The sequence below is a fragment of the Alosa pseudoharengus genome, unplaced genomic scaffold (assembly GCF_046254945.1).
Source record: "Alosa pseudoharengus isolate Yale_2024_CS ecotype anadromous, Long Island Sound unplaced genomic scaffold, YU_APseudo_1.1 YU_APseudo_1.1_scf_7, whole genome shotgun sequence".
NCBI lineage: Eukaryota > Metazoa > Chordata > Actinopteri > Clupeiformes > Clupeidae > Alosa > Alosa pseudoharengus.
The window spans coordinates 40,391,821-40,419,443 of NW_027468859.1; the positions used below are offsets into that span (position 1 = coordinate 40,391,821).

The window sequence follows — 27,623 nt, forward strand, 5'->3', positions numbered from 1 at the left end:
TTTAGAAAAAAATGTATGTGTAGCATACTCGCTCAAATTGATAACACTCGTTAATAATAAGCTAATTTTCATTCATTGTTGACATGGTCCATGGAGGCTCAGATGGGTGTCCTGGGACCTGATGAACACGGCGCTAAAAAGCACAAACGAGTGCGAAAGTTGCAGCCGTGACAACAGGGAAAGTGCAGGCAGCCACGAGAGTGATTGGTCGTGTAAAATGAACGTTGCTGATGTCTGGGTTACACAAAGCTATAATGACACAATCATTATGTTTTCCTAATGACCGACAGTTTAGTTTAGTTTATAGATAAGAAATAATTTTACGATAGAGTAGGCTAGGCCAAATGTTCGTGAAAAGGCTTGATTTACACACCCTGTAAAGTGCCATAAGTAGGCTGGTTTACCAAATGACAGACAGTTGAATTTCTGAATAAAAAGAATGTTGGTGCAGTTTTGAAATCTTAAATGTGTAACCCCACACAAGCATAACGTGGTTGTAGGGAGGGGATGTGCTATTTTGGAATTTTATCCGGATTTAACGAATAGCCTACTATTTTTTGATTGGATGTCGGTGGCTATTTATTTTTTGGATTCGGCTGGTGAATGGTGCGATAGTTCTGAACCCTGCGATAAATCCTCTCGTATCCCTGCGCCTCCTCTAATAATTATGCAGATACCTTGACATCCCTAGTAATATTTCTGCGTGAGAAATGCAAGGTGTGGCGTGTGAGCGTGTGAACTTGAATTGCGTGTGACTTGAGAACCCTGTGTGGATGTGTGTGTCTGTGCCTGTGGATGTGAGTGTGTGTGCATGCGTGCGTGTGTATGTGTATGTGTACGTGCGTGTGTGTGTGTTGATGTATGTATGTGTGTTTGCGAGAAAGAGTGCATGTGAGACTACCAGCAACCCTTCGCTCAACACCATCATCTACAGGCCAATGAGTGTACAGTCACTAAATGTACACATAACTTGGTAACACTTGGTACAGTGGTACAACCTGTGTAACAACATGTACTATCAGGTACTATCATTGTACTTGCATTTTGTATACCATTCTTAGCTCCAGTCAAGGCCTCATTGTCTTCAGTGTACATGTAACAGCTGTGCTGCTACAACCTTGTTACTCTTTGATACAGTGGAATTAACCTATTAAGTGTATCAGTTAATTACTTACATGTACATATGACATGTATATTGTGTCTTCGATGTCTTGGAACAGGTCTACTAATTCACTACATAGGACATATATCAACAGTGTTACCCATAACTTAATTTTTTTTTAGATCCCCCCCCCCCCCAAGGATGAAATTCTACGAAACTTGGTATACCCCCAGAGAATGTCAGGTTAATCATACACATAAAATTTGGTGCATCTTAACTGAAGATTGGCGATTAAAGCAGAATGATAATGCAATTTCATTTTTTACTCGGGGGGGGGGGGGGGTGCAAATCACAAATGAGTGATTATGGGCTAGGTTGATGTGGGCCCTTGAGACCAACATACCATAAACATTTCTTCATCCTCAGTGCCACGGTTCATGTAGCTATTTAGGAAAAACGGCATTTTGGGGGTTTCAGGGGCCCCCGGGGACCAAACAACATTTTTCCGTAAAAGTCTAGAGGGGCTACATACCCACCAAATTTCATGTGCCCCGGTGTTTCGGTGTCCCGGGTATCATTGACCAAAAATTCAGGAAGTAGATGACGGGGAAAAAAAAAAAAACGTTGACAATCTCTATATGACCGCTTCGCTAGCTACACTAGCGGCGGTCATTATAAACATGGCATCATCATTTAAATAAACAGTTTAAAGTCAAAATCACTAGTCAAATAGTATACATTAAAGGTCACAGAATGGACGAACGTATTATTTTATCTCATTCGCTGATGCTGACATAGCAGTTATGCAACTATGGTCTATCAATAAATGCTCAGATGTTATTTCACAAGCCCATTTACAACACTATCATTTAGCTGGGGAATAAAATGGTCCAATTTAGCAGATATCTAGTGCCCTTTATGCTGATATGACATCCACATGAAAAATTATTAAGTGAGCTTTACGTCTTTTAACCACAACAGTTGAGGGGGCAACTTCCACCTGAATCTCCAACTCAAATTGGTAATTGTTAATCTCCAACTCAAATTGGTAATGTAACATTATGCTACCAGAGCCTGTGTACTGGAGCAATAGATCCATGAAGCCCATACTCATTGACCCGCATATGTTTGAGCCAGAATCGGAGGAGGAATCTGATGAGCAAGATTGAAATTCAATGTTTTTTAGCGTCAAGTATTGTTATTTTCTCTACTGTAATAATCAAAGCACTTCAGCCTTGACAAAAAGTCAGCATGACCATATGTCTACCCCTTTGGATGCTCAGTATAGTATAACTCTTCTGAAACACCCATGTAATCTATGAAAATGGTAAGATCTACATATTATTATGCAGTCTACTTTGAGTAACAGTCTGGGATGAAATGGTTTGAAAATGGTAACTTGAGGATTGAAGTCTTGTGGGATCCTATAAACATCAACCATATTCCTTGGGAAGTGTCTTGGGAAGGGTCTGTAGCTGGGCTCCATTGGCTGGTGCATGTGCATTGTGGGGGGCGTACTTTCGAACCCTGGAGGGGTCGTTGCTAGATATTTGGTGTATATCCAGAAAACGTGCGCTCATTTTACTAAATTGTGTGCTCATTTGACTAAATTTTGAGCATGTTTTACTAAATAGTGGGCTTATTTTACTAAATTGTGCTCTCATGTCGTTAGACCCATCCCAGTAACTGTCTGTTCAGTTTGTTAAAATCAGAAGCTTTTGTAGTTTGATGGTCAGAACTGTGAGACTACGGAAGAGCTATTTCCCTCTGGCCGTTAGACTCCTCAACATGGACATGCCTGCCACTTTAATGAAAACCCTGGACCAGGGGCGTCACTAGCAGTTGAAAACATTCAGGGCTTTAGTCCATTGAGTCTAAACGTTTTTCATAATTCCCATTTTGCCTGCTCTTGTCAGCATTACCACAGTGTGAGGATCTGTTATTTAACTTGGTTCCAAGCCCAAGTTGAGTGTGTTTGTTGCCAGAGATCCACCACATATCTTCTCACAGACATCAAAGAAAAGCAGGGTGACTCTCCCATCACAACTTTTCCTCCCAGAATCCACCGCTTGTCTGTAGTTGCTCCTAAGTGCCTCAGTTAACGATTTCATCCACCACATGAGTGAAGTCTTTACCCAGGTCTAACGGCCGATTCACACCGCATGCGTGGCGACTGCGTGTCCGCTACGTTACCTGTCCGATTTCATTTTGGCGCCCATGTTAACAGGTTAAAGTGTGCACACTGCCTCTGTGACATGCACGTCTCAGGCGCAGCTTAAGCCACACTGAAAATGTGTGCATGCTAGAAATAGGACCAGCACCTATTTTTCACATGACATGCAAGCGTGTTGGGAGACCAAAAGAGACAATTAAGAAATTGTTTAATAGGCAGACTGGCCCAGCAGTACTGCATCAGTAAGTTTTCTGGTATGAATGCTCACATAAAACGTGACGCAGCAGCCATGGAACACAGACGGAATGCACACACCACGTCGGCGGTCTGAATTGGCCGTGAGGCGTTTGCAGTTGATGAATACTGAGAAGTAAATCTTTGAAGGATATCCCCTTATTTACTTGCATAGGACTCCCAATCAATGTTCTCCATAGCTTTTTGGGTGTACTCATTTATAACCCGAAGCAGCAAGTCTACCTCATCCTCAGTCCATGTAAAAAAACTCACCTTAACACTTTTAGGTTGAGCCATTGTAACAGCAACTGGATATCAAGTAACTGCTAAGTTGTGTAACATTAACTCAGAAGAGTGACAGCTGGTCAATGTTTCAACAAATGTTTCTTACGCCAAAGACACACCACCACTGTAGCGTGTGCGTTCCGTTGCTGTTCCATCACTGATGTGTCACAGTTGCATGTGAGCATTCCTTAATAAGATCAAGAAAGTCTGGAATCTTACATGGAAAGCTGTGACTCCAAATTGGTCTGTATTACTAAAAGCATACCTTTATCTTTTTGTCAATTATTGTCATCATCCTGACACCAGAAGCCATCCTGTTCAATTACTTATGTCATTATCATCATTTTGCATTTGATTGTCAACAAAAGAACAAAAGAAATACACCTTTGCTGATTAAACAAATCCTGACAGTAACAGTAAAACACACACACACACACACACACACACAAGTACAGACACATACACACACACATACATGCAGGCAAGCAGGCGTGCACACACACACTCACAGGCACCCTATTACCCCCACACACACTCTGACAAGCGAAAACTCACACACAGAGAAGCACACATATACTGTACACACTCATTTACATACACAAAAGTTGCAAGAGTAGGGGATGGACTAGGAAATGGAGACAAATTGACAAGTGTGATTTATTTTTGTGGAGAGAATGTGCAGGACTGAGCGGCGGTCATATTTTGTACCACTTTGCGGTGCATGTAGTTATAAGTATAATAATTATTTATTGCTTGAATTGTATAATAATCAACAGCATTTTTTGCTTTCAGTTTCATTGATTCACGAGATTTCAAATCAAAATGGAATGATTCAGACGCCGCCAACTGCCCAAGCATAAAGGACATTGAGGTTTCTGAAGGTAGGTTTAATGTTGCAATGAAATTGCCAAAGACATATTTAAATTGTATAATACATATATATTATATGTTTTTTAGAATGAAATCTGATATATTCATGCAATCACCTCTGATAGCCTAATGCACAATTATCTCAGAAAGAGAGCTTGTAGTAGCTAAAAGAAATATGGAATGTATTGGTATACTTGGCACATTATAGAAGACATTGAGTGCTTGTTTGAGGTGTTGGGCACAAATGGAATAGGTGATGGGCCATGTTTGTGATTGTAAGGTTTTTAACTGAACTAGCCTATTATTGCCATGGGTCGATAAGGCCAGGAGGTGACCAAAAAAAAAAGACACCATAAACTCTTACAATAAGCTAGGACTCCAGGCTAGGCTAGTAGTAAAACAAAATAAGCCAATGATTAAAACAGGTATTCAGGAAAACATTGTATGAGTCAATAACCAGAGAAAGCAGCAGCGTGTAAAAACTGTAACAGCCAGCTTGAGGTCAGTGGTGAGACATGAATTACACAATATGCAATCCAAAGCAGATGTCCAGTGGCACAGGTAAAGTTACATAAACCAAAACATACATGCCCCCATGGTTGAAAAAGCATCACTAAAGCACCCCCTAGATTAGTTAATTAGTGACTCCTTCTGATTCACCTATTTCATATCATTCCGCAAGTAGTCCATTCATTTGTATGTCAGCAAGTAATATGTTTCTGAAATGTTAAAGTCTAAAGTTATAATATATCTAGAACTGTTTCACTGATAAAAAAAAAAATATTACATATGCCTTCACATTAAATGGGTTTTATAAATGTACATTGCACTTCATCTCAACAGAGACTGCTGCAGATGTGGCTGTGCAGTTGGCAGACATCAGTAACAATGAGCTGTCAAAGGAGGAGGTGTCCACGGTAGTTACAAAAGTAAAGGAGCTGGTTAATGTAGCCCGAATCAATAAAACTCTGGCCGAAGCTGTGGTAAACATCATCTCCAATGTGATGACCAGCTCCAGCACAGCACAAGCAGCTGCCTCTGAAATGTCAGTACTTACACCTGCTATCAAAGAACTGCTCAGTCCTTCTTGCTCTGATTTATTGTGGCTTTGTGTTCAAAATCAGCTGTGCATTGAGTCTGTACACCAACTATGTCCTCTGATGATGCACCTCATTTTATAGAGTATTGTCATATTTAACTCTTTTCCCTCTCACATTTGCATGGCTAATTGCTCTTCCATACTGAGTGAGCTGCAAGACTACATAGCCCTCTCAGAACTGTAATTTATTTCCTGAAGGTTATTGTGGTTGTGTATATTGGAACACACTTGGAGTAACTGCAGATTTTGGCTTTGCCCAAGTGTAACTCCACTCAATCATACACTAGAAAATACACTTGCATGACAGCTCTTCCTACTTTGACTCCCACTAAGTCATGAAACATACTCGAGTTCAAGATTAACCACAGAAATCTATATTTTTTCTGCTCTTCACATTTACTGCACATTGAGAAGCATGTATGCACATTGGAAAGTGTTGCATGAATAGCAAAAAGTGAGCCGAAAGTGAACTCTTTATTTAATGTTGAAAGTACAACACTAGTTTCTTCAGCTATGAATAACACAAAAGAGCACAAAAGTGTGTGCCACAGCTGCATGGCATTTAGTTTCACATTACTGCAAGTAGTTTCTGTAGATTGTATTCACTGTATGAATGACTTAAGCCATATCTTTTGTATGAGTATTATGAAAGTGATGGTAGCATTATATATATATATATATATAGGTATATATTACAATGGCATAATGACTTTTGTGTGAGTGAGCTGAAGTTAATAAATACCATAAACCTAAATATCACCCCTTTTTCACGGGTTGGCATCACCCAGCACAGTAGCCTAAACCCATAGCTGAGGTTCTCACAAATAAACATTGCTGAAAACCTGTCACAACAGTCATACACATGGTTTAAACAATTTACTCATGTTTTTCTTTTTGGCCAGTGCTTTGAGAGCTGTGGATAACCTGGTTCAGAAGATTGAATTTGAAGGCCCAATCTTCAGAACCTCCTCTAAGAACCTGGCTGTGGGTATATCCGCTGTTAATGCCAGTGAGTTCAATGGGACCACCTTCAGCGCTATTATCCCTCCCAATACTACAGAACCCGAGGTACCTGAAAAAAAATCCACTTCAATTAATTAAATGTTAAAATGTTCACAAGTTGATGAAAAGTAGAAATCATGCTTTAAATCTGGTGTAGATCGGGCACATCGGGTACTGATTTCAAAAATTCTAAATGTACAATCTTAAATTTCTATAGAGAATGGTGATTAAAATATTTAGGGCCTACAATGTGGTAGCGCTGACAGAACCTGTCATTTTACAAAGCTCCATAGCCATGTGCTTTAACTGTCAGGAGGAATACTTTCTATGGTTATTAAAGTCATTGTAACTCTTGAGGCCGAATATATCAAACTTTCTCTGCAAATATCTGTAGGGCCATATGCAAAATCTGTCTAATGATCGGTTTGTGGAAGGAGTTTTTTTTTTTTCAGACACAACGTATAAATAGCATACACCCATTCTCTTCATCATACTGACATCTAAAGATATTTAATTGCTCAGAGATATATGAAGGTGTTCTGCCATTTAGAGCTTTGCAAGTAATTAACAGAACTGTAAAATCAATTCTATAGGAAACAGGGAGCCAGTGCAGTTCAGCTAACACAGGGGTGATGTGTAGTGATGGGCAAATGAAGCTTTGGTGAAACACTAAACCACAGCAGTGTGAAGCTAGCAACACTAATGAAAAAATCCAATATGGCTGCCACATGTAGATTTTTCAACATAAAATTCCTTACCCAAACCAGTATGTGTAACCAAAAATATTGGTTTGCAAAGGACTTTTATGTTGAAAAATGTATGTGTGGCGGCCATCTTTTTGCTTTTCAGCTAGTGTCGCTAGGTTCACACTGCTGTGGTTCAGTGGTTCACCAAAGCTTCATTTGCCCATCACTAGTGATGTGCTCTCTCTTCTTGGTCTTAGTTAAAAGTCTAGCAGCAGAGTTCTGTATGAGTTCCAATTTCTTTATATGCTTTTTTGGGAGACCAGTAAAAAGTGCATTGCAGTAGTCTAACCTACTTGTGATAAAGGCATGGATTAATTTCTGCATCTTGTTGAGTTAAAAAAGGTCACACTTTTGGCAATGTTTCTCAGGCATTACCCCTGTTGCTAGTGGCAATAAATCAGCGAGAAAAAAGAGATTTGTTGATTAGATTTGTTTGAAAATCTTTGATTTTCTGTAAGTTTTCTGGATCACGCACCCACAGAAAACAAACGGGAGAGCGTGGTGTTTGCAAAAAATGTTTCTCAGGCGAAAATAAGCTGTCTGTGTAACTTTACTAATATGGGGCTTGAAGCTTAACTTAAGATTACACTTAGGCCTGCTACTTTTGATTTGACCTGGTGTGTCAGGTTCCCAAGATTACTAAGAATGGTGTCTCGCTTTCTTTTAACGTCATTTAGCTTTAAAAAAAATTGTTGCTCATCCACTGATTAATGGAGGCTAAGCATGCGATAAGGGAGAAAAGGCCATCTGGGTTTGTTGGCTCTACATAAATATATAGTTGGCTATCGTCTGCATAGCTATGGAAGTTTACATTATATGCTGACTTGTGCTGACTGCTGACTGACCATATGATGTTTCCTAACAGAAGCATATATAGAGGAAAAAGCAGAAGACAGCTCCTTTGGGCCACACTGACACATGATCCCCTAGACTAACATAAAAATCTCTGATTTAGAGACCAACCCACTTCACGATGTGGTGAATTAAAACGTTATGATCAATGGTGTTGAATGCTGCACTCAAATCTAGAAGAATAAGGATTGAGACTTTGTTTAAGTCAGTAGCAAGTCTGAGATCATTAACTATTTTTACTAGGGGTGCCGTTTCTGTGCTGTGATTGGAATTTTTCTGTGCTAAAACCTGATTGGAATTGGAAGAATACTGCTTTTGTTGAGGAAGGTATTTACTGTAGTTGATTACAAACAACTTTTTCAAGTACTTTGCTCAGGAAAGGTAGGTTTCATATAGGCCTGTAATTACTCAGGATATTTTTAAGTATGGGTTTCACGACAGCGGTTTTAAAAGCAGTTACAAATATACCTGTTGTATTATGAACAATACATATATAATTTGATTACATTGAACATACATATTTTTAACTGTACTGAAAATCAGAGCTCCGATATTTGCAAATATCCCAGTATACGGTTATATCGTCATACCGCCCAAGCCTACTCTAGTAATGTATTGCACATAGCTGAAATAAAAATTAAATGTTCCTCCAAAGAGGTGGTGGGCCTTACTGGAGTATCATCTTTGCAATATTGTAACCAAGGTTGTATTATTATATTGGTGGTAATCATCTTCGTTCCTCTTTCTACTTTCAGATTAAATTTCTGGCAGAATCTGAGAATCCTCTGGCCGTAGTTACACTGCCAGCAACGTTACTGCTTAACTTAACTAATGCAAATATAGAGGCTATTTCCAGAATAAACTTTGTTTTCTTCAGCAAGACTGGTCTATTTCAGGTTTGTCTCTTCTGTGGTGTTTTATTAATTTTCAAAAAGAAAAAAGTCCTGGTATGTATTTACTATTATATAGATATATATATTTGTTTTACTTCTTTTAGGATGACATAAGAAATGGCTTATCTTTGAACAGTTATGTAGTTGCCAGCAGTGTGGGCAACTTCTCGATCAGAAACCTCAAGGATCCTGTGCGAATAGAGATTGCTCATCTGCTGCACAAGGTAGCCTGTTTTTATTAATAAGTGTAACCTTTTTGCTGAGATACTATACAAGCCCTATCATGATAATGTTGAGTAGTAATGTGCTCATGTCCCTTCCAGTTAAAAAGAGCATGAATCATGAATATCACTGTTTTTGTATCTTTCAGCCAGATCCAAAGCGAAGCTGTGTATTTTGGGATTTTACCATCAAAAGTAAGTTGCTTTTGTCATGATCAGTGATCTTGCAATGGTCTCTGGGATTGCAGTTTGGCCTTTTGCCAAAAGAAACAAGATGCAAAAGTGACAAAGCGCTACATTTTGAGTTACAATTTGTGCCTTGTTACTTGCACAAATATAAAGTTCAATCACAACATCCTTACAGAGCAACACTGAACACCACATACTCATACTCATACAGCAGATTTCGTTTTTCGCTACCACCGTGTAGTCAAGCCTTAAGCCATACCCAAGTAGCCTTAATCAAGGTAATGTTTAATTACGATTTATGTTGTTATTGAATTCGTACTGTAGGCTGGGATTCCTCTCTGTAACAATTACGTTTAAAGGTAGCCTAGCCTCCTGCTTTTTCAGAAGGGGCGGCAGTCAGGCTACTGACAGAGCGATGTACAGTGGCAGAGCGACGCACAGTGGCTGAAAGTGGTACTGAAGCTTCACACAGCTTCACGCCTTGTAATGCGCGACTGAAGTGGCCATTTGAAAGCGATGCCCACTGTAAGGCCACATACTTACACAGCAGCCATTGAACCACCAAATACTCACACAACATCATTACACAAGAACGCCCTTACAGCAACAACTGAACACCAAATAAGCCTACTCACATCAGGCACCATCCTTTAAAAGCAGCAATTGTACCACAAATATTCACAAAATATCCTTGCATAGACAACTTCCTTACAGAAAGAACCAACATAAAACAAAAGCCAACAGTAAATGCAATAATGCAACAGCAGTTATGAACATAGCCTGACAGAGACTGGTATAATCCAATTTGAAAGTGTCTTGGGGATAGATGTTGCGCAGGACCAGGAAGTAAAAGTTGTCAGTATTTGTGTTTGCATGTGTAGGAGAAAAAGGGTCAGGTGTGTTGGTGAAAAGGAAGGCTACCTTTTCACAACATCAAATAGCATTTTTGAAGCTATCCAAGACTCCCAATTCCAGACACAGCAAAGCAGCCCCAAAACATATCAGAGCCCCATTTCCACCACAGGAACTCATGGTTAATGTAGGGGTCTCACACTTTTTTGTGTGTCCCCACCGCAGAAACTGACCCTGCAGGGTCTCTTTCAGGACCCTGCTCAGGAGTAGATAAGAAAAAATGCTTGCTATTTTGATAGCTGCTATCCAACATTTAATTTTGAGAAGACTACTCTTAGGTAGTCAGAGTCTTGTGACTTCAGTGCACTCCATTTGAAGGTATTTATGTGGTTTACCTTCATTTAGCACACCACAGCTGCCATGCCATTTTAGTCAATCTAATTAGCAGTGTTATAATAAAATGCAACTGTTGATACGACCTATGTTAATGCTAACCCTAAAGGTATCAATCTATGATCTAATGTTGATACTGCCATTAAAGAAATGAGACTTACGGTATAGAAATTAGAATTATGGTATAGAAATGAGACCTACGGTATAGAAATGAGACTTGCGGTATACTGTAGAAATGAGACTTGCGGTATTCTTTTTTATGAAAGTTTCATTTTTTCCCTCTGTAAACGTAGAGCTGATGTGCACTATCCTTTTGTCAGGCTGAGCTTAATTTTCCACTTGCAGTTATGTCCATGGAGGTTGGCTACAGCATAGGTATAGAAACCTAGATACCACATTGGCATGTAGAATATACACATTTATGGTGGACGCATCGACGCATCCCTCCCTCCTAATATAACTTAACAGACAATGTGGCATCTAGGTTTCTATATCTACAGGCTTCAAACTTCTTATTGAAGGTGCAGTCAGGGTTTGCGCTTCAAGTCTCATTTGTCTGTCGTTATGTTTATATTTCAATTTATAAGCAGAAGGTTTTGTACAAAATAACGTCCATTATATTTTATCCAAGGACCAAACGAAACATGCCAGAGAGGTAGCTCATTCCTACTTTCATTTCCCAGAGAAATTCCAAGCAAGGTTTCCTTTTTGTTTGGGGGCAGGCTGCCCCCACTTCGTTTGTTTCCAGTTTTCAGAGCTGGGGGCTATACATGCTATGCTTTTAATGTCATCAATTAGCTAAAAGGGTAACAATACATTTGGCCATGATGACTGTATGACACAATTATCAGCACCCATTGAAAGAAAGGGTTACTAAAGCATTTACAAAGTTGTAAGTTGATCACAAAAATATTGTATCAGAGATCAAATTTGGTACATTTCTCTTAGCATCATTGCTATTTTTGAAAGTATTTTGACCAGTAGGCCAACGTGTAGTGTGCAAATCACTTCAAATTTTCACACTACAACATTTCCTATTTTTATCATGGGAAATACTTTTTACTCTGTTATCACTAGATGGAATTGGTGGCTGGAACAGCGAGGGTTGCCTAGTCAGTCCTGATTCAAGTGACAACAGGACTGTGTGTCTGTGTAATCATCTGACTCACTTCGGGATTTTAATGGTGAGGTTATTGTGTTATTTCATTGTATCATGTTGTGTTATCGTTTTATATTTTATTTCAATTGTGAGGTCAAATCCAACTACATTACAAGTTTTCATTTGTTTTCTTTCAGGATATATCAGGCACTGCAGCACAAATTGATTACCAGAACACAAGGGTTCTCACTTTTATCACTTACATTGGATGTGGTGTGTCTGCTATCTTCTCAGCAGCCACTCTTCTCACTTATATTACCTTTGAGTGAGTGTTTTGACCTAAAGATTTTTGAAGTGAAATAGCAAGCAAGTTACTAAAGTTCCTTAATTGCCTGTATTGTCCTTGTCTGTTTTGGAAACTTCAGAAAGCTGCGCAGAGACCACCCAGCAAAGATCCTTATGAACCTCAGTACCTCACTGTTGTTCCTTAACATGGTCTTTCTTCTTGATGGTTGGCTGGCATCATTTGGCATGGAAGGCCTGTGTATTGCTGTGGCTGTCTTTATGCACTTCTTCCTGCTAACCTCTTTTACTTGGATGGGACTAGAGTCAATACACATGTACATGGCGTTGGTCAAAGTGTTCAACACCTACATAAGAAGATACATTCTGAAATTCTGCCTAGTTGGATGGGGTACTAAATTCCTTCACCTCTTAAAGCTAAATGTGTTATATATGATGTCATGAATAAATACAATACACTTATTGCATTAAACTGTCCCTCTCTCAGGACTTCCGGCTGCCATTGTTTGCATTGTAGTAGCAGTTGATAAACACTCTTATGGGCTGAATTATTATGGAAAGGGTGACATCGGACAAGAATCATCAAAGTTGTGAGTTTCACAAAGCGTGTCAGAAATTGTCACACAAATACAGCATCATGTTATAGATATTTCAGAATACTGTTTTTTTTATCTGAGTTAGAGATGGACTATGAGCTGATGAATGCACTCTTTTCTGTAGCTGCTGGATCAGAAGCAACACAGTGTTCTATGTAACATGTGTGGGTTACTTCTCCATTATCTTCCTCATGAATGTGGCCATGTTCATCGTTGTGATGATCCAGATCTGTGGTCGCAATGGTAAGCGTAGCAATCGTACCTTGAGAGAGGAGATCTTACGTAACCTGCGTAGTGTGGTCAGCTTGACCTTCCTCCTTGGTATGACATGGGGCTTTGCCTTCTTTGCCTGGGGCCCTGTCAACTTGGCCTTCATGTACCTGTTCTCCATCTTCAACTCACTTCAAGGTCAGTAACAAAAATTAATAATAAATATAAGAGAAAGTTTTGTAGATTAAAAGTAACACAACCTTTGTCATTTTGCCCGTATACACCACCACAATGAATCAGAAACCAAGCAATCAGGATGTGCTTGAAGTATAGACTTTTCAACTTTAATTCAAGGGGTTGAAAAAAAATGCATTAACTGTTTTTTTTTATTCATTGTCACCCCATTTTTGAGACTCAAATGTAATCGGACAATTGACAGCAGTTTCATGGCCTACTGTGACCTCTCTCTCGGTTCAGATTCAGCCAAATGCTGCAAAACTGGTGTGATGGCATTTCACAGTGCATAATGGATAAAATATGCTGCAAAAGCAACCCAAGACTTTCTCAAGGCGTTTCTGAGAGTGTTCATCATCTCTTACAGAAATGGAGTATTAAGCAAACTAGTATCCATAGCATTAGCAGTTGTATTAGTTGTATTACTTTATTACCTTTCCCAGAGTTCTCAGAGTTTTTTGCCATCCTGAAGTCGTTTAGCTAATAGCTGAATAAGACACTAATACTGGTTAATTCCACAGCACCCCCAGGTGAAAATGAGTTCCAGTGTCCCTGGTTAAAAGTTTCACTTTTGATAAGGTTTTGCCTATATTTTTGTAATATAGTAAACACGTCACTTTTTGAAACTATTTCAGCTTAAAAATACCGCGATAATACCGAAAACAGTGATAATTTTGCTCACTATAACCGTGAGCATATACCGTTACATCCCTAATCTTAGCTAATCTTTGGCCTATTGCCATGAAAGTTGCTGTGAGTGCTTGCTCATTCCATGGCAACGCCATTTCTGGTAGTGTACTGCTGGGCCCCTCACATTGCAGCTTGCGGCTATATTACTGTGCGGTAACACTCCATAATAAGGTGCCATAATAAATAGTAAACTAGTAATTACCTAACCCTTTGTTAATATTTGTTAATTGTTACTAACATATCTATTTGGCACAAGTTAATCGTTTTTTAATCATTAATTAAATATTAGTTGTTTGCATAACATCTGTATGTTAATGTTTTAGCAAATCTACTAACTAACATTTAAATGTTAAATGTTTATTTGCAAACTATATGTTAATAGAAAAGTTAATGACTTATTATTATTTAACTAATTGTTATTAAACTGTGCTTCTGCCTATCCCAATATGAACCGCTCTCCATAGGACCCTTACAATAGATAGATAGATAGATAGATACTTTATTGATCCCCAAGGGGAAATTCAAGAAAAAAACATGGAGCTACCTTGACATGCTGCCACTGTTGTCGGCGTCGGAACCGCTTGCAATAAAGTTGGTTAAGCTTAATTAATATATTAGTAGTATATAGCTATACGCGTGGGGCCCCTTATAATAAAGTTGGTTAATCTTAATTAATATATTAGTAATATATAACTATCAGTATGGGGGACCCTTATAATAAAGTTGGTTAAGCTTAATTAATATATTAGTAGTATATAGCTATCAGTGTGGAGCCCCTTATAATAAAGTTGGTTAAGCTTAATTAATATATTAGTAATATATAACTATCAGTATGGGGGACTCTTATAATAAAGTTGGTTAAGCTTTATTAATATATTAGTAATACATAACTAGTCAGACGGTGAAGGGACTGAGACCAAAACTGTCTTATCACATTTATTCCTTTAGGAAAAGTTAAAACAAAACAACAAGTAGTTGAATTACATGCATCATTCCTGTACCATCACTGTCAGCCCTACTAGCAAGGGAGACATGCGACATGGAATGTTCAGGTGCACAGAACGACAGTTTATTAATATTCTGATACTCACTAAACACTCACAGACGTAGACCATACGGAGGTAATGCATAAACATAATGCTAAACTAAATGTACATTCATTTCCTGCTAGACTGAATTGCACTTTCCATGCACACTAAGCTAAACTACACTGAATGCATGGAAAGTTGCTAGCGGAGTTTACAGCTAGTCACGTTAGACTCAGTGTGTATGAACTCGTGGTCATAATGAAAACATTAATAAACGTTCTCTAAGTTGCTAGAATTGCACCCAAATCTTAACAATACATTTAAAGTAGCTTATCACCCGGAGAGAAGAAATACTCTTTTCTGATTGGCTGGCGGGTGGCCTTTAATTCTGAATAACAGGACACCGTTCCATATCAATGCTTATGAATGGTAACTATAACAACCATAGTAGGACGACGGTTGCAGCGCTCTAGAATCTTTTGGTTGCAGGCTTCCCAACAATGGAATCAACTGTAAACAAGCTAACTGTCCATGCTAAAGTTGTACAACAAGCTGAACTAGTGAGCTTCTTTTTAAACAGAACCGCGTGTTTCCTGTGTTTACAGTGGCAACCGGGTGATAAGCGGGATAACGGCCTTCGAGGTGTGTCCAGTTATACGGAATTAATGGACTTGGGCGGTCCGCTGCGCGTCGGGGAGTTTTTGCCCCTCGCCCTCGTCCATTAATTCCGTATAACAGGACACCTCGGCGGCCTTTATCCCTTACATAATACAGGTGGTATATCAAAGTTTTCAACTTAAACAACATTTTACAGTTACAAAATTAAAACAAAGTGGGGAGAGCTTTATACAGTCAACCTACGCAATGTAAAGCATACCGCTTCTGATCGGCTATGGCAACAATACAAGGACAAAACGCAGCAGAGCTGCAGTATAGCGTTTCTCCAAAGGGGGCTCCAAAACACCAATCTCAATAAAGCTGCTTAATTACGGCGAAAATCACATACAAACACTAAACTACATTTCTAACTCTGTTACACCCCCCTTCCCTGAATTTCACCAAATTCAAGCAGCAACCAAATAGTACTTCCAAAGGCAAAGAGTACACTACTTTCAAACACTAGACAGAGAGTCACCAATTACAGGACAGCCAACCACAGAGGTATCCAATAAGGATGAAGTTGAAGAAGAGGTGTGCCTTATACACCCCACAAGACCATAAAGCCATAAACCATAAATTCCATAAATTATCCACGAAGCTAATCAGAAAAGCTAGATAAATAATAATATGTCATTAACTTTTATATTAGCATATAGTTTGTAAATAAACATTTAACATTTAAATGATGTAAGAAATAACTGCTAATTAGTGCCAAAAATATATTTAGTTAACTATTAATATATATTAATACAATATTAGTTAATAGATTTGTTAAAACATTAACATACAGATTTTATGCAAACAACTAATATTTAATTAATGATGAAAAAACTATTAACTTGTGCCAAATAGATATTTTAGTAACAATTAACAAATATTAACAAAGGGTTAGGTAATTACTAGTTTGCTATTTATTATGGCACCATATTTTGGAGTGTTACCTACTGGGCTTATTTTTTGTTACGCCAAATTTACCAAGTACTAAGCCTGTCCTTTTTAGTAGTTACAGGGTAGTTAAAAGTGTTACCAAGGTTGCTATGGAGAAGTGCAAAACAGGTAGCAGTGTACCAGGTTTTCTGGTGCTTTCACCTTTCAGCTCCTGTCTTTACCGATGTTTGCACCATTTTGAGAATGGCACATATGTGTTGGATGTGGAATCTCAGTCAGTGTACACAGTAATCTAAATTTTTATCCTTTTTCCATGTAACAATGAGGAAAACTGAAATGGCCTTTATTTCTCCTTTAACACTAGACTGGCTGTATACAGACACTTAATTTCTGTGCAAACATATCAATCTAATATCATATCATATCTGATATGAAATTCGTATCTGGAACCCGGCAAAAATCCAGATTATTTATTACTTCCACAGACATGGTTGTATTATGTTACTTTATTTGGATACTAACTCTATCTTTATACAAGTCATTATACAAATTTGGTCATTTTTTGTCCCTTAGTCATCTAAATTTGAAATGCTAATTTGCTATGTAATCTTCTCTTCAACAGGACTGTTCATATTTGTCTTCCACTGTGCTTTGAAAGAGAATGTGCAAAAGCAGTGGAGGAGATATTTATGTTGTGGACAACTACGTCTAGCTGACAACTCAGGTCATCTTAATCACAATACTGCATGTCATTTTCAGGCTTAGCCAGGGGTGAAAGTACCGTATTTTCCGGACTATAAGTCGCACCGGAGTATAAGTCGCACAAGTCAAAAAATGTGTCATGTAGAGGAAACAAAAACATATATATAAAAATATATATATGTTGCACCTGAGTCGCAGGACCAGCCAAACTATGAAAAAAAGTGTCCGGAAAATACAGTCATTTAAAATTCTTGCCGGTACTACAACCACAACCTTCACATCACTTCATATTGTTCATCTCTTCTTAACACTGAACATTTTTCAAAACACCTAAATAGGCTACATTAATTGATTCATTTTTGCCTATTTGTAGAGCATTCATCAGAACCTGCTATTTGGCTTTCTCTTTCTCCCTTCTTTGGAAGTCCCCTCTACCTGTCCTCACTTCTTCAGGATAAACTGTCATAGTCAAGTTTGTCAACTAGTTTTTTCATGAAAAAAGATATCGCTAATATAGCTACAGTATGCATTTAGTAAAAAAAAGAATTAATAAGTTAATAGATAAATTAATTTCTTAAATGTAGTTCCTTAACTCACCTCTCTTTCTTTTTGCATGGCTTCATGTTACCTTTCCAAATACAGTTAGTTTGCTTCAGTCTGTCGCTAATATTACTCTATTTCTCTTTGAAGATAGCCTACGTTGGATAGAAGATAATGCCACAGTGTGGTGCATTCCTTAATTAGTTTAGTTATTCGGTTATTGGTTGATGAATAATTCACTGTTGCGCTTTCGAGTCAGATGTGCTCACAGACAGCCTATCTGCCGTAATGCACAGATCTCGTAAGTGTAATTTAGAAATCACATTGGAGGAAGCATAGACTAAAAGATAGCCTGAGAAAGGTATGTGTTGCATTAGGGACAGTATTAGCCAGAACGAGGCTAAAGGGTACACTTGCCATTACACCTAAGTACAGCAGATGGTGGTGGTAATGCACTCCGTTTGCAAACTGCCAAAAAAAAAGCTCACCAAAAAAGAAGAAGGGTTCACTAGCCTGTTCTTCTTCTTCAGTGAGTTTTATTTGGCAGTTTGCAAACGGAGTGCATTACCAACACCATCTGCGGGACTTAGGTGTAATGGCAAGTGTACCCTTCAGCCTCGTTCTGGCCGCCGGGTGAATAAGGCGAATTGCCCTGTATGTCCAGCCCTGTTTTTGGCAGGCAGCTGCTCCTCTCTCTTTCCAGTACTACATACCGCCACTGAATCTTATAGTGTTTAGCAGTACTGGACCACCGGCCGATTTTCACCCCTGGGATTAGCTATTAAATACAGAACCGATTCATAACATAATTAAAAAAAAAAAAAACGTTTTGAGTTATCGATTGTTGGGACAGAAAATATGTTTCTCATATGATATAATATTTCAAATACAGACTGTTGGATTGATCTTATGGAATTGTATTTTTTCAGACTGGAGCAAGACTGCTACTAACAACACCAAAAAAGTTAGCTCAGACAACCTGGGGAAGTCCCTGTCCTCCAGCTCTTTCAGCTCAAGTACAGCTAACTGGACATCGAAAGCAAAAGCCTCTTTAAATCCTTTTGCTAACTATAACAACAGTTCAGGTAAGACAACCCAATTTCTGCATCCATATTTAAGAGAGACATATTGTATAGGCTATGTTATATCCACTACATAGACAAAAGTATTGGGGCGCTTGCCAATACTTGTCCCCCACAGGGACGACATGGCATTATATGGAGTTGCCATACCCATTACATGGAGTTGCCACCCCATCCCCTGCAGCTGTAACAGCTTCCACTCTTTTGGGTAGTGAGCTTGATAACTTGCTAATGTTGGCTCACCTCAGACATATTTTTGGAATGGATGATGGCTGCCATTACATGTTTCTAGATTTAGTTAGTTTTTAGGCTGAATGAATGTTTCCTTGACAGTATGCAATGGGCTCTGATGTGCATTGATGATGTGTCAGAGCACTGATCAGCACTGATGTGTAGACTAGGGCCACTTTTGCAAAAGTTAACTTCTAGTGGCAAATTATGAGGAAATTTCATGGTGATGATGTCTATCAGTTAAAATGTGATGTCTTGCCTACAGAAGCCTTTGTTATTATGCTAATTAGCAGGCTTAAAATGCCAGTCTAAAATATAAATACAGTCTAGTAAAGGTATTAGGTTTCCTGTGTCACAACTATGTCAACAGTATCTGCAGATTTCTGAAGAAATTATTTGTAATTTTAATTTTTTTTTTAAAAATCCATTAAAAGTCCATTTGTTTGGTGGAAATAATGAAAGGCCTAATTTGTCCACTTTGTCAGAGAGTAGTAGTGGAGTGGTTATTGGGAGGATCTGGATAATTCTCGAAACGTTCATAAGGTTTTGAGGATGGGCTGATTACTCTGAGTTTAAAAGAGAAATCCAGCAAATCTTTACATGGATCTTGACTGCTACACGTCACAGAGTAGTACTGTCGATAGGAAAAATAACGACCAAAATCGGTGCTACCGAACTGGAGTAGCTGCAGCTAATGGCCAGTACTTTTTTGTCTCTTAAAGGAACACGCCACCCAATGTCAGTAGTAATATATGTTCTTACCTTAACTTTCACAAGTTGAGTCATACCTCTCGCTTGTCGGTACGTGCACTCAAACGCTCTGGTGCGCGGCGCGAATGTGTTAGTTGTGTGACACCTAATTGTAGATCCCAGCCATGCTTTCCACTATTTGCAGTGAAGCGGAATTCTATGAAACATGAAATCACTATAATACTTCTGCTTGTTATCACAACCCTTCACAATGCATGTTATAACCATGATTGTTCACAATCTACTTTACCACTACCTGCTACTTTGCTAAGTCAGCTCAAACTAACGCCAGCAGGGCAGGTTGTCTCTATTTAAGGATTGACTGTGTGTGTGCCTCGGAGGGGGAGGGGGAGGCTGAGGGGTCGGCTGAACTCTGTGGTGGATAGGATCTACAATTAGGTGTTAATTAATATTACTACGCTAGGTCGAAGTACTCCCAAGTGCTATTGCGCCACACATTGTAGTTCTCCTGTTTATTCGCTTGGAAAATCGCCACGTTTCACGTTGTGTGACCTTTTTATCAACTACTCGTGCAACTGTATTTAAGTAGGGAAAACGTGGATGTTTTTGATTACTGCTATCTTCCTCCCTCTATGGCTACGTCTGAGCCGCTAGCATAGCAACATGCTAACACATTCGCGCCGCGCACCAGAGCGTTTGAGTGCACTTCCCGGAAACTTTACAGGCACTGTAACTTCTCAGGTGCTGAAGGGGAAAATGAAAAAGTTGAAGAAAAAGATATTGCAGCAGGTGCGTTTTCGCCAGACAACGCTAGATGAGTCCACCTTTCTACTAATAAAGATGACTCTGACCACGACAATCAGGGGAGACCACACGCTAGGTCAAAAACATTAGAAAGAGTGACTGACCACCGTGCTGAGGAGGGAGTTCCATCTCCACCACGTGCCAGGCCGATTCAGAGTGGGTGATAGGCCGAGTCGCTCTTGCAAGTGGGCGATAGGGACACAGACGTTACCGACCAAGAGGAAGAGGAATTATGTGCCATTATTGTTTTGTAGCACCCCCCCCCCCCTCCAAAAAAAAAATATCGTTTTTCTGTTCACAAAACCACAATTTTATCTTACACAAGTCCTTTGACCCAGAAATGTAAGTGTCAGAAGAGTGAGAGGCTCAAACTGCCTTAAACAGATGGTTATCTTTTCAACAGCAGACAGTGCTATGTTATCCAGAGATGACGTGCAGCCATCAAATATGGAGTGCTCAGTCAAAAGAGAAATGTACTGCATAAAGATATATTTTATTGAACGTTTTATTATAAAAGCATCATGACACATATGGCCATGGTACCAATCATGTTTCAATCTACCAACAGCCCTTTGTGGATGTGAGATTGATTCGTACAAATCGCTTTCCATCTTTTTATGTGAAGTAGGAAAAAACAGTACGCCAACAGCTAGAGACTGCTTCAATTGTTGAGAGGTCTTCTCTAAGTCATTTTTCTTTCTTTTCTGCAGGAAGTCACTAGTGGCTGCCATTAGGGCAAAGAAACACCTCTGCAGGCTCCTCACTTGACTCTACATTACCCTATATTGCATTCCCAAGCCATTTTGCCTCCGTAGCTGTCTTGACATTAGCCTACACCCTTGTTAAGTACTTGTGTTGTCTCGTTCAAAAGGACTTTGTCTCTATTTGTGTTTTTGATTCACCATCGGATAAATTACAAAAATTGGCAAAATTATGTTAAAGGGGTGGTTCAGGATTTTGGACATAAGACCTCATTTCCAAGTAAGCAAGTGTGATATTTATCAGTGGAGACCGTTTTCAACACGTTTCATCCAGTCCTTCTAATTGCAGAGTTCGCAGGTGCTAGGCTAGCGCAAGTCAACGGTATGTGCTAGCTTGCCACTAAAGACAGTCTTACCCACTCCAAAGTACACCCGAGGCAAATTCCAGACAATCGATGTAAATGTCTGTGTTGATAGAATAGTGTGAGAAATACAACTACCCTCGCATCGCGTTGCAATAGTTATACTTTGGTCCCTGAAGTTGGTAGTAGTCATTTTGCATCTCAGCGGCGGACTGATATTACCAAGGCTACTACTAGGTATCCCCATTGGAGTGCGCTTTACTGTTTACTTTTCGGCGCAGTACTACTAACCGGAGCAAGTATAATTCCGCCGCTGCTAAGAAACTAGTCCCTCAAAATGTAATGCGATCGTTGAAATGCAAGGATAGAATAACGTTAGAAATAACACTATCAAAACAGACATTTACATCGATAGTCTGGCGTTATAATTTATTTGCCTCGGGTGTACTTTGGAGTGGGTAAGACTGTTTTTAGTGGCAGGCTAGCACATACCGTTGACTTGCGCTAGCCTAGCACCTGCGAACTCTGCAATTAGAAGGACTGGATGAAATGTGTTGAAAACGGTCTCCACTGATAAATATCACACTTGCTTACTTGGAAATGAGGTCCTATGTCCAAAATCCTGAACCACCCCTTTAAGTCACAAAATCAGCTATGCACTGTAGTGAAATTTATGTACAAGTTATATTTAAGATCACAATGTGATATTAAAAGAGAGAAATTAGAAAGTTTCCTGTCATGTCCTGTGCTATATTAATATATGCTTCAAATTCACTGCTGTGATGTCCTGTGCTATAAATGTGGGTTTCATTGACTATATTTTGAGTATTGAGTATGAGTGGTTTAGCTCCCCATTTTAGTGCTCCTTTTTCTTCTCCATACCTAACAATAACAGGATGGAAGAGGTAAGAAACAAAATTGGTGGGCTTAATTTTCAGTCAAACTCTCCTCAGAATTTTGGAAGTGGCATGGTGGCCTCAGGTATGTCAAAACGTATGGAAGTATGTCCCATGCACAAGTGCCCTTAAAACCCTCTCACCTCTTCACCAAAATAAAAAAGTGCTCCTAAGTGTCCTAAGCATTGATTAATTTCTCTTCTGTGAACATATTCACTAAATGCCTGACATTATACATGGCTGATCCCTCTACATAGCTGCACATCTACATAGGTCCTTACAACATATCAGCATATCAATGTGTCAAAGTATCAGTTCATTCCCAATAATGCAGGATAAATGTCAGGGAACAGTTGGAAGTCTAGTGTAACAATTTAGTCTGTACAAAGTGTGTGAACTCCCACCGCTATAGTTTACTCTCTGTTTGTATCGATATCATCACCTAACTGCAACCCTCTGTGTCATCACAAAACTAAAATTACCTTTGTGTCAGCTAAAATTAAACACTTAAATGAATGAGCTGGAGTTAAAACAACATGCTGTCTACACTGCAAAAACTGCTTCTCTAATAAAATCTAGCCAAGTATTATTAATATTTTCTCATAAAATCATTTGACTTAATTTAAGAACAGTTTGATTTATTTGAAGACGTCCCATCCTGAAAATAAGCTAATTTGTCTGCCAGTACGTAAAGAAAATTTGTCCTAAAAACAAGTAAATTTGTCTGCCAGTGCAAGACTCCTTAAAACAAGTAAAAGTGTTCTTAAATGAAGTCAAATTGATCTTTCGAGAGATTGCTAGGTAAGTCAGTTCATACAACAAACAATACCAAATATATTTTTTTTAATCTTCATATATAAGATTCATAATTTGTACTTGTACTCTCACAATGACAATAAAGTTGAATGTAATCTAATCTAATAACACCTGGTTAGATTTGGTTTTTTTGCAGTGTATTTATGGATGATAGTGAGTTCAAAGTTTCCTTTGGGAACAAAGATACTTACGGAGGAGGTTATAATAAGGCAGCGACCGGAAGACAAGTTAAGGTGCACTGACTTAATAAACAGTCATAATTATAACCTCTCTGTACACATACAAAGTTCAAAGTACAATACTTCGATGAGTCTGTAGGCCATCTCCACACTATCATTGAAGTGTAATGTAATTTTGAGCCTGGTCAGTGATTTAAAAATAGTGATTTGTTGTTTTGATGATTTTTCATGCCCCTTGCACTACTAGCTATACTGTAAGCTATTTCATTGTTTATGCAAAAATAGTCTAGCTCAAAACTACTGCGAATAGCGTATTTTGTAACTTTGAACTCGTTATAATCCATAAATAAACCCCAGGTTGTTTTAACTCTGGATCATCCAACCTATGGGTCTCTAATTTTTTGACAGAAACAAGGAACCACTGAATGTCTTAACCTTTTTTACTGTTTTATTTTGTCCTCTTTTAGACAAAATTTCCTCCAGCCCTATCAACTTCAAATGTTGTCCTTCTGATGGCGAGGCCTCCATCATTCCAGTGCACCATGTGATTGATAAGATGAAAGGATACTGTTCAGTGCGTTCAGAACACTTCTACAAGAACTTCATCATGTCTGACAACTTCAACCACAACACCAAGTTCTAGAATTGAACCTCTGCAATGGATGACAATGGATTGTCATTTCTTTGTGCCTAATTAAAAGAGCAGAAAAACCTCTCTAATGAACAATGCAAAAAATATATTTTCTAGACAACTCCCAATAAGAGACGTGGGTGTACAGTATATATGCACGAGGATGTGATGGGATTTTAATTACCAACAGTGCATGTTTTTGCAAAGATTTTTTTTGTGATTTGTGTAAGCTTGCCATTTTATAGTTGTTGTAATGTTATCTTAGAGGACATCTTTTCATGATAATCCTTTTGTGCCATACAATCTCTCCTTTTCCACTGTGATCATATGACAAGCTACTGATGAAATATAGTTAACAGATCTAATGTAACATATTTAGTCACTACTGGCCATAGTAGAAGGAAAATGTAGCTGCTGGTATACATAAACTATTTATTTAGGTAGTACATTTTCTGTTGTTTTTTGAAACATTGTTAAGATAGGACAACCTATTTATTTCGTTGGTGGCTACATGAAGTCAGGAATTGTTTGAACATATATGTTTACGATCACAAAAGAGGTTTTAAAGGGATACCATTACATATGATGTTTTTAATTCTTCAATTTGCTGATTGGACACTTCGTCATAAATAATTAAACATTATTACAGTTATTACAAGTTGTGGACTAAATTCAATTAAACACTAATGAGGAAAATGCCCACTTGTCACAAAGGCGTCTTTGTTGTTGTTGACTAATGTTTATTGGGTAACTTAAAAGTATCAGATCCAACTTTTCTCTTTTATCTTTATCCTCAAGACATGTCCGAAAGCTGAAAAAAACTCACTCCAGGAAATTGTCAAGTGGGTCAGGTGCTACAGGACTGAAAATGTCATATGTTATGTCATATATACATTATATATATATATACTGTCTAAGTGAGTGGCATAAAATAATTTTTTTGTACAAGATGAAAAACTGGAACAAATCACATTAGACCTTGCATCCAGCTACACAAAACAAGATAGTCAGTTGAAGGATTATTGTATGTGTTATATAAAGTGATTTTAACCATGATGTCGGTATACCAACCTTTAAAAGAAACAAGACATATTATTGAAAACTTATCCCCAAGAGACAAATACTATTTTCTGATTGGCTGGCATGGGGTTATTAATTCTGTACATTGGGACTCCTGAAGTAGATAAGTAAAAATAACAATGATTGAACTAGCAACAAGCAGGCTTCACAACAGTGGAATCAACAAAGCAAACTATCGAATATAATTTTTCGTACGAATTGAACAGGTAGGCTTCTTTTTAAACTGTTCTGTTTTTGTATTATAAACAGTGTTGGGAAAGTTAAAATGTATTCCACTACAGATTACTGAATGAATGAATACATGCCCTAAAATGTATTTTGTAACATATTCTGATAGATTACTCAAAGTGAGTAACATATTTTGAATACTCTGGATTACATGAACGTTGTAATATATTTTATTAGCAGTGGATGAGCAGTTATGTGAGGTTATGTGAAGTTGTAAGACTCATAGTGTCAACGACAACCCACAATCTGCTTTACAGTGAGGATGGATTGATATACAGTTTTAAATAAAGTTAGGCTATTCATATTTTGTATTTGAAATACGTAATCCGGAATACATGTTTCCGTTAATTCCCAACACTGACTATAAATGCATGCCTATTGCCTATACATGACTGGCAACATGGGGGATAAATGGAATAACAGCCTGTAAGGTGTCCCGATAAACCTACGCCCTTGCTAATATCGTAACAAAGTAACCAATACATGTAAATTATCTGGTACTTTTTCTTTATGGTGCTTTTCAGAGGTCAAAGGCTGCAAATGTGAGTAATGTGAAGCATACAGTCACAGGGTTGGTGCAACAAGTAAACCGTTATGATAAGACAGTTACAATGGAAGTTATGTCTCCTTAAATATTCCCTCAAAAATTAATTTCCTATATAGATCAAAATTACAAACTTTCAGAGAAACATGTTACTTATTTTGCAACTCTGGACTCCGGGCAACATCGAGTTACTTCTCCATTAAGTATCACTAGCTTGCTGAGAATGCCTTTGTGAACAGAACTGCTTACACTCCTGGTCATTCCTTTCAACACATAGGCATCTTTGAACATTCCTCTTCAGGCGGGGTGATCCCAATCCGTAGGGTGCTACTTCACTGAAAAAGAAGCAACATTTCACATGAGACCAGATAAAGCACTAAAATATGTGTAACAATTAAACACTGGATTTCAATCAAAGGTGTAGGTTTTTGAACATTCTAAGTTCTGATTGAAGGTTCTAAAATTCAACCCAGATATTCTTTAGAACATTAATTTCCCAACTCCTTTAAGGGTTAATTAAACATCTTAATTATGAGACCCCACTTCCATGTGTGGCATGCAAATTCTCACTATATATTTCTGAAAGCTATGCATCTCTGGAGTATACACCGATCACATCAACAACTATGACCCCTAAGAGGTGAACTGAATAATAACATTTTCTTGTTACAATGACACCTATTAATGGGTGGGATATATTAGGCAGCAAGGGAGCATTTTGTCCTCAAAGTTGATGTGATGGGACCAGGAAAAATGTAAAAACAAGTTTAGGGATGTGAGCGACTTTGACACATGCCAAATTATGATGGCTGTATGACTGGGTTAGAGCATCTCCAAAACTGCAGCTGCAGGATGTTCCTAGTAGCTACCAAAAGTGGTACAATGAAGGATAACCGGTGAACTGGCGGCAGGCAAGACTCACTGATGTGGGGAGTGAAGGCTGGCCTGTGTGGTAAGATACGACAAAAGAGCTTCTGTAGCTCAAATTGCTGAAAATAATTCTGGTTATGATAAAAAGGTGTCAGAACACGTATTGCATACTGCTCATTGCAGACTGTTCATGCTGACCCCTGTCCACTGCCAAAAGGTCCCATCATGGGCAAGTCAGAAATGCATCAGAATTGGACCACGGAGCAATGGAACAAGGTGGCCTGGTCAGGGGGAAAGATAATCATATTCTAAAAATAACTGAACCATTTTCAGGTCTTTCAGCCCTTCATACCACTATCTCTGAATGTGCCAATCCATGCATAACACAGCATTTGGCTAGAGTAGAGTTAATCCAACATGACATATACTGTAAACATCAGCCACTGCCATCATATTTGCTGATAGCCCAGTACCATTCAAAAAGGCTGATAAAAACATATACCATTTTTGTGCTGATATTTCAGCATCCTTACTTTAAAGGATTTGCTGCTAATGTCTTTGTGCCTCAGCACACTTTCAAAGGTCTGCTGGAGTCCATGCCTTCAGGGAAGTTTTGTCAGCAAAAGG

The 27,623-nt window shown here is 38.5% G+C and overlaps 1 protein-coding gene across 7 annotated transcripts in view; it reads left to right on the top strand.

The window, feature by feature from the left end:
- Positions 1-24,972, top strand: part of adgrg6 (adhesion G protein-coupled receptor G6) — a 122,953-nt gene extending 97,981 nt beyond the window's left edge. For 6 of the 7 annotated variants that reach the window (XM_076273018.1, XM_076273020.1, XM_076273023.1 and 3 more), the window contains 14 exons: positions 4,587-4,675; positions 5,508-5,709; positions 6,666-6,831; positions 9,119-9,259; positions 9,361-9,480; positions 9,627-9,672; positions 11,989-12,095; positions 12,208-12,335; positions 12,436-12,704; positions 12,801-12,903; positions 13,034-13,317; positions 17,242-17,343; positions 18,791-18,946; positions 24,111-24,972. In XM_076273018.1, coding sequence (XP_076129133.1) covers positions 4,587-4,675; positions 5,508-5,709; positions 6,666-6,831; positions 9,119-9,259; positions 9,361-9,480; positions 9,627-9,672; positions 11,989-12,095; positions 12,208-12,335; positions 12,436-12,704; positions 12,801-12,903; positions 13,034-13,317; positions 17,242-17,343; positions 18,791-18,946; positions 24,111-24,286 — 2,089 coding nt within the window. In that variant the 3' untranslated portion in view covers positions 24,287-24,972. Of the gene's footprint in view, positions 1-4,586; positions 4,676-5,507; positions 5,710-6,665; positions 6,832-9,118; positions 9,260-9,360; positions 9,481-9,626; positions 9,673-11,988; positions 12,096-12,207; positions 12,336-12,435; positions 12,705-12,800; positions 12,904-13,033; positions 13,318-17,241; positions 17,344-18,790; positions 18,947-21,399; positions 21,644-24,110 lie in introns of those variants that run through there. The other variant, XM_076273022.1, reaches the window with a different exon arrangement.
- The last annotated feature ends 2,651 nt before the right edge of the window (positions 24,973-27,623 follow it).